The 7,174-nt window shown below is 52.8% G+C and overlaps 2 protein-coding genes across 3 annotated transcripts in view; both read left to right on the top strand.

Moving 5' to 3' along the window:
• The window catches only part of CAMTA2 (calmodulin binding transcription activator 2), a 25,923-nt gene that overhangs the window by 14,498 nt on the left and 4,251 nt on the right, over nt 1–7,174 (top strand). Inside the window, exons 14-22 of one of the 2 annotated variants that reach the window (XR_002773690.1) lie at nt 183–261; nt 426–648; nt 869–1,170; nt 2,971–3,167; nt 3,381–3,564; nt 3,767–3,838; nt 4,143–4,330; nt 4,514–4,588; nt 4,677–5,776. Coding sequence is in view for 1 of the 2 variants with exons in the window: in XM_023514034.1 (XP_023369802.1) it covers nt 183–261; nt 426–648; nt 869–1,170; nt 2,971–3,167; nt 3,381–3,564; nt 3,767–3,838; nt 4,143–4,330; nt 4,514–4,588; nt 4,677–4,740 (1,384 nt within the window). In the remaining variant the exon portion in view is untranslated. Of the gene's footprint in view, nt 1–182; nt 262–425; nt 649–868; nt 1,171–2,970; nt 3,168–3,380; nt 3,565–3,766; nt 3,839–4,142; nt 4,331–4,513; nt 4,589–4,676; nt 5,777–7,174 lie in introns of those variants that run through there. The other variant, XM_023514034.1, reaches the window with a different exon arrangement.
• The window catches only part of SPAG7 (sperm associated antigen 7), a 6,053-nt gene continuing 4,259 nt past the window's right edge, over nt 5,381–7,174 (top strand). The window contains exon 1 of the mRNA XM_003791220.3: nt 5,381–5,776. Within this exon, the coding sequence (XP_003791268.1) occupies nt 5,455–5,776 (322 nt within the window). The 5' untranslated portion in view covers nt 5,381–5,454. The remainder of the gene's footprint in view (nt 5,777–7,174) is intronic.

Here is a 7,174-nt window from a genome sequence, read left to right as displayed (position 1 = left end):
AAAAAAAAAAAAAACATCCTGACTTGTGACACTGACTTCTTGACTTTCTTCAGGTGATTAGTCTCTGCCTCATCCCACTGGCCCTAATGCTTCCATTCCATTCACTTCTCAGTCCTTTCACTTATTACTTTGCCTGCTTTTTCCTTGACTGGGCTTCCCTGTCCCTCTCCCAAATTCTCCAGGAGCGTGGAGACTGGAAGCTTGGACTTAGAGCAAGAGGTTGACCCACTCAACGTGGATCACTTCTCTTGCACTCCTCTGGTGAGAGCGCTGGAATCTTGAGTGCATATGGGGCAATGGGCAACAGAAATGGTGCTTCCAAGGGAAGATCATTTGGATGCAGGGAGTAGGGTGGGCTAGGCGTGAAGACCTGGCCACCTGGGCCTCACCTGCACCCTCCTCCCCCATCCTGTCCCTCTCCTCAGATGTGGGCTTGTGCCCTAGGACACCTGGAAGCTGCTGTGCTCCTTTTCCGCTGGAACCGACAGGCACTGAGTATTCCAGATTCTCTGGGCCGGCTACCCCTGTCTGTGGCTCATTCCCGCGGTCATGTGCGCCTTGCCCGCTGCCTTGAGGAACTACAGAGACAGGAAGCTTCACTTGAGCCCCCACTTGCCCTATCGCCACCCTCCTCCAGCCCAGACACTGGTGAGGGCTGCCCCCACAGAAAGGGATATGGGTTGATGGATAGGCCAGGGTAATGCCAAGAGTGGAGACAGAAAGAGAAGCGGCACACTGAGGAATAGATACGGATGGGGAGGTAACAGGAACAAAAACAGACAGGGAAGCTGAGAACAAGGATAGGAGAGGCAGGACACCGGGTGGCTGCTGGCTCCTGCTGCTCTGACCCTCTTTCCTCACCACACAGGTCTGAGCAGCGTCTCCTCACCCTCAGAGCTGTCGGATGGCACTTTCTCTATCACATCAGCCTATTCTAGTGCCCCGGATGGCAGTCCTCCCCCTGCTCCTCTGCCTTTCTCTGAGATTACTATGGAGATGGTCCCAGGCCAGCTCTCCTCTGGTGCCCCAGAGGCCCCTCTACTCTTCATGGACTATGAGGCCACCAACCCCAGTGGGCCCCCAGCCTCCCCTCCTGCCCTCCCACCAGCCCCAGATGATGAGGCTGCTCCAGAGGATGCTGACAGCTCACAGGCTGTGGATGTGATCTCGGTACTGCTCATATTGAGGAAATTATGAGTGCTAGAATGGAACTAGGTGCCGAGGTAGGGCAAGGCAGACCATTCCATGAAACACAGAGTCTGGATTCAACTGGGAAGAAGGGGCAATTTACCTTCATTTGAGGACAGACAGAGTAACCGTTTGCTTAGCTCCTTTCAGATTTTGTGACTCAGAAGTCATCAATCAACAGAGGTTAAAAAATCTGGGGAATGGCTTGGCACCATAGCTCAATAGTTAGGGTACTGGCCACATGCACCAGGGCTGGTTGGTTTGAGCCTGGCCAGGACCTACTAAACAGTGACAATACCAAAAAAATAGCCAGGAGTTGTGGCAGGCGCCTGTAGCCCCAGCTACTTGGGAGGCTGAGGCAAGAGAATCGCTTAAGCCCAAGAGTTTGAGGTTGCTGTGAGCTGTGACGCCATGGCACTTTACCAAGGGCAACACAGTGAAACTCTGTCTCAAAAAAAAAAACTGGGCTCAGCACCTGAAGGTGGTTATAGCACCAGCCACATGCACTGAGGCTGGCAGGTTCAAACCCGGCAGAGGCCAGCTGAATGACAATAGCAACAAAAAATAGCTGGGTGTTGTGGTGGGTGCCTGTAGTCCCAGCTATCTGGGGCGGGGGCTGAGGCAGGAGAATCACTTAAGCCCAAGAGTTTGAGGTTGCTGTATGGCACACTATTGAGGGCGACCTAGTGAAACTCTATATCAAAAAACAAACAACAAAAAAAACCTGGGAGGCAGCACCTATGGCTCAGTGAGTAGGGCACTGGCCCCATATACTGAAGGTGATAGGTACAAACTGCAACAAAAAAATAGCCGGGCATTGTGGCAGGCACCTGTAGTCCCAGCTACTCCGGAGGCTGAGGCAAGAGAATCACCTAAGCCCAAGAGCTGGAGATTGCCATGACCTGTGACGCCACAAACTCTACCAAGGGTGAAAAAGTAAGACTATCTCTCTAAAAAAAAAAAAAAAAACTAGGGAATCTTTCAGTTAGAGCTGGATTATAGGAGTTTCCTGTTGATCTATGAAGAGAAAGAGTTTTTAGGGAACCAGGGTGATGGAGGGCAGCTGGGAGGTGTGTGGAATAGTGAGGTTGGCAAGATGGCAGGGATCTGGCAGTGGAAAGTTTGGCATATGGTGAAAGCAAAGGTCTTATTGAATGAAAGACTAAGAGTGAATCTTTAAGTGTAGCTTCATACTTCTGTGCTAGAACCCTGGAAAATATCTGCTTTAGAGAGGCTAATGGAGTAATTAGGTAGCACTAAAAGTACAAAAAACCTAGAGAACCCTATAAGGTAGACTGCACTGTGTGGCCTGTGGGAAGTACTACAGGCTTCAGGGATGGATGGAAGGCCAGGTTGGAGCCATTCAATAGGGTATCATGTGGTTGGCAAACACTGAGCTGGTTCTTGGAGAGCTGAAGGTGGTGATATGGATGGGAGCCATGAGGTACAGACCCAGGTAGGATGGTGGGTGGTCAGTCTGAAAAGGACATCAAGTCCTCCATTTACTCAGCTTCTGAATCTCCATTTGGAGTATGTCCTTACATTCTCCACATCTTAGCACAAGAGTGTTATATGCAAGTAGGAGCCCAATAATTATAAATGAGTCTGCAATAGAAACCAAAAAAAGACAGAATGAGCAGGGCAAGCAAATCTTGAAGCCTCAGCACGTGGCAGTGAGAGAAGGACCTAGGTAGGAGTGGACTGAGGTTACAGCTTTAGCAAGGCAAAAACATCTGGCTGTTGGGGCCTCTACAGCCTCACTCAGCTTCTCCCATCATCCAGGTGGACATGATCTCCCTGGCCAAACAGATCATCGAAGCCACACCAGAGCGGATTAAACGAGAGGACTTTGTGGGGCTGCCTGAGGCCAGAACCTCAATGCAGGAACGGACAGGGGCCGTGGGGCTCAACGAGACCATGTCCTGGCTGGCCAGCTACTTGGAGAATGTGGACCATTTCCCCAGCTCCACCCCTCCCAGGTGACCAGCTCAGAACAAAGTCTCCAGACGGTTCTTCAAAGATGGGAAGGGAGAAAGCTGGCTTTCCCACAGCCAAAGCTCCATTCTGGCTGAGGTCGTAGAGCCTTTGAGAAGGGAATTGGATTGGCTGATGAACTCTGAAGCCACTCACTCCAGACTCAGTTGCTGGGGTAATCATATGCCCCATGACATCCCTTCTCCCTATCCCCACAGTGAAATGCCTTTTGAGCGAAGTCGTCTGGCCATTCCCCCAGCACCTTCCTGGGCAGAGTTTCTCTCTGCATCTACCAGTGGCAAGATGGAAAGTGATTTTGCTCTGCTGACACTATCAGATCATGAACAGCGGGAACTGTACGAGGCAGCCCGAGTCATCCAGACAGCCTTCCGAAAGTACAAGGTCAGGGGGCCAAGGGTCACAGGATGAATAACACAATCTTGGGTCAGGGAAAACTGGTTGTCCAGGATTTTTAGAGGAAGACCAGTCATCCAGACAAGTCTTAAATGAGGTAAAGGGTCAGGGAACCCCAGGAAAATTGGAGGGACAGATGAGTTGTCCACCAGATAGCCCTTGAAGTGCTGAGACCTCTTTCTCTCCACAGGGTCGGCGGCTGAAGGAGCAACAGGAAGTAGCAGCAGCTGTAATCCAGCGCTGTTATCGGAAGTACAAGCAGGTAAGATCCTTCTTCAAAAGCATACCCACCAGTCCACACACAGACACACACTCCCATTCTAGCCTAGCACATCTAGCATGTTACCAGAGCCCTAACTCCCCTTCTCTTTCCACAAGCTGACCTGGATTGCACTTAAGGTATTAGGCATGAGATCTGGGTGTGATGTTGTCTGTGATGATTCAGCTTTTCCATGAGTGTGTGGGTTAAGAGAAAGATCTGCATTAGCCTAACTTGCAGTGACCCTTAGGGGTTAGGGTCTCTGTCCCTCCATTTCAGCCTCAGTCTTTCCTCCCCACCTGTGCAGTTTGCGCTCTATAAGAAGATGACCCAGGCAGCCATCCTGATTCAGAGCAAGTTCCGAAGCTACTATGAGCAGAAGCGATTTCAGCAGAGCCGTAGAGCAGCTGTGCTTATTCAGCAGCACTACCGCTCCTACCGCCGCAGGCCTGGGCCTCCCCACCGGCCCTCTGGCACCCTGCCTGCCCGCAACAAGTATGCCCCAGCCCACTGTGTTCTGTACCCATTGCCCCCAACCTTTCCCTCCTCTGTAGATTATGGCCGAAGATGCAGGTGTGGGGGACATGGGTCTCTGGAGCCAGGGACCAAAAGGGGAGGAGCTAAGTGCATAGGGTGCCTGAGTACACTGTGAAATCCATCTTATCTTTCTTCCACCAGAGGTTCCTTTCTCACCAAGAAGCAGGACCAGGCAGCTCGGAAGATCATGAGATTCCTGCGGCGCTGCCGACACAGGTACTCGTGGCTTCTCTCCCCAAGTCTTCACCCTGCCACCTCCCCTGATCCACCAGTCCCCTCTGACTCCTTCCTTGTCTTTCGGCAGGATGAGAGAATTGAAGCAGAACCAGGAGCTAGAAGGGCTTCCCCAGCCAGGACTGGCCACCTGACCGCTCCACTGCCTTTCTCACCACCCTGGGGCGCTTCTTGCAGTCTTAACAGGGAAAAGGCTTTCTGGGGCAGGGGGAAGCCCTGTTTGGCAGCTTTCCTTTTCACCTTTGTTGGAGCCCTCATATGCCCCCACTTTCTTCCCCATCCCTGCTCCCACACTTTGCTCCTCTTTCCTCCTGGTCGTTCCCCTCCCCTTTTGGTCCCTGGCCCCAGAGACCCATGTCCCCCACACCTGCATCTTCGGCCATAATCTACAGAGCCCTGCCTGCCCCTTCTCAGCTCCCTCCTGCCTGCACCCGATCGGGCCCCTTCCTGACTTGCCTTATTTATTTGTTCGACGCGTCTCTGAATGTATCTGCCTCGGTCCTAATCTCTGCCTTCGCTGCGCGCGCCCCTCCTGTTTCAGGGCTGACCGTGCCCCTACCCCGACTCCGCATGTTTCCGTCCGTTTCCTCCCTTTCTGGCCCTGTCTTCCCCCATCACCCCGACTCTGGCCACCAAACTCCGGGGCCAAAGGGGAGGGGTTGTACATAAGAAAGCGTTGCGGAGTCCTGTCCCTGTCCCCCGAAAGGAGGGGGCCTGTACATACTGTAACATACAGAGTATAGTGAAGAATCTATTTAAGGCCGCGGGGAGGGCTGCACGGCCGGGCTTGCGGTTCCCTGGCGCGGCGGGGGCCTCCAGCCGGCTCCACGAGCACTTTCTACTTGTGCATGGGCTTGTTTATACGAATTGCCATTAAACATCGCTGCACCAGCCAGCCTCTGGCGTCTGTCTACCGGGGGCGGGGCGGGGCCTCTGCCAGCGGGAGGTGCCCACGCGCGGCGGACCTCGGATCCACGCCCGGGCCGGGCGGGCAAGTAGTTTTCCGCCTCCGACGTGTTTCCGGCCTTAAAGGCATTTCGCCCTTCCCTTTAAAACGCACCGCCCCCCTCTCAGTCACTCCCAAGATGGCGGACCTACTGGGCTCCATCCTGAGCTCCATGGAGAAGCCACCCAGCCTCGGTGACCAGGAGACTCGGCGCAAGGCCCGAGGTGAGGATCCCAAATTCACAACTGCCTTTCTTCGCCCGGTTTTCAGGACCGCATTCTTCCCTTTTTGGACGATGCTGCCTCTTCCACCCTGAGAGACCCTTCACACGCCCCTTAAGAGACCCTCAAGAGTCCCTAAAAGGGCTACCGACCCGCCCGCTGTTCCTAGCGGACGATGATTGGCTACCTGAAGCCTAACCCCAACCCCCGCCTCTTCTCACTGCCCCGGCCTTCCGCAGTCCTTGTTTCCAATTAGCCGATTGACCCGCCTGTCCTCTGCTGGCCTGCTCTGATTGGCCGGATGACTCCCTGGTGCATTCCAGTCACGCCTACCTCTTCTTTATTCCGATTGGCTTCAAAATACGCCAATCCACAGCTTACTCACTTCTATTTGCTAGTTCAACTTAAAGGTTTACCTCCTCAGGCTGTTTCGACCTTCCTCTGACCCGCCTCACCTTCCCCACCTCCCATTGGCTACTAGATTCTCTCCGTGTTCCTCCGCCCCACCCGCTTGATTTAACCCGGTGCCTTCTGCTTCCCTGCGACTACGCTTTTCCCATCTATAGCCTTAAATTCCAGAGCTACCCGAATGCCCGCTGGGTCCTATTGGTCATATTCTCCTCTGGCCGCGTAGGGCGCGGCCTTGCAGAGCGTCGGGCTTCCCCAGAGTTGTTCGCCCTGACCCCTGTAATTGAGCCTGACAGAGCATCTGAGTTTGGAAAGGACCCCAGATCCAACCCTTCAGTCCTTGATCTTGGGGGAGCTCTCCAACTGCCCGAGGCGTCCCAGGGCAGGCAGGATATCTTCAAAGTGCTCAAGGACTGCTGAATGTCTAAACCTCATCCCTTATTTACAGCACTGCTAGGGACCAGGGTTGTCCCTCAAAGAGCTCACAGCCTGGGCCTGAGACTTGCTGATGAAATGATCACACGGAAGTTTGATAACTAACATGATAAATGCTCTGAAAGAAAAATAATTATGCAAGCATCTACTTGGGTGTCCTAACCTAGTCTGCAGGGAGCCGAGACATGAAAAATAGATAATTCAACAAATGACAGAGGAAAGCAAAATATTACAGGTAGAGAAGACATCTATTCAAAAGCTCTAAGGAAAGAGAGAGCTTAATGGGAATGGGGAAATGGAATTATTTAATGCTCAGATGACTGAGCAGGGGATCACCAGTGACAGTTGACAGAGTAGGAAGCCGAAGTTCAGAGTTTAGTCACTTGCCTGAGGTCATACATATAGTTAGTAAATGGCAGAATTGCAAATCCAAGTATGCCTTTTAAACCTATATTCTTTTTTTTTTTTGGAGACAGAGCCTCAAGCTATCCCCCTGGGTAGAGTGCTGTGGCATCACAGCTCACAGCAACCTCCAACTCCTGAGCTCAAGCGAGTCCC

This window comes from Otolemur garnettii, unplaced genomic scaffold (genome assembly GCF_000181295.1).
Source record: "Otolemur garnettii isolate 467f Iridium unplaced genomic scaffold, OtoGar3 scaffold00046, whole genome shotgun sequence".
NCBI lineage: Eukaryota > Metazoa > Chordata > Mammalia > Primates > Galagidae > Otolemur > Otolemur garnettii.
Note: the sequence above shows the minus strand (reverse complement) of the source record. Positions and strands in the feature narration are given on the sequence as shown.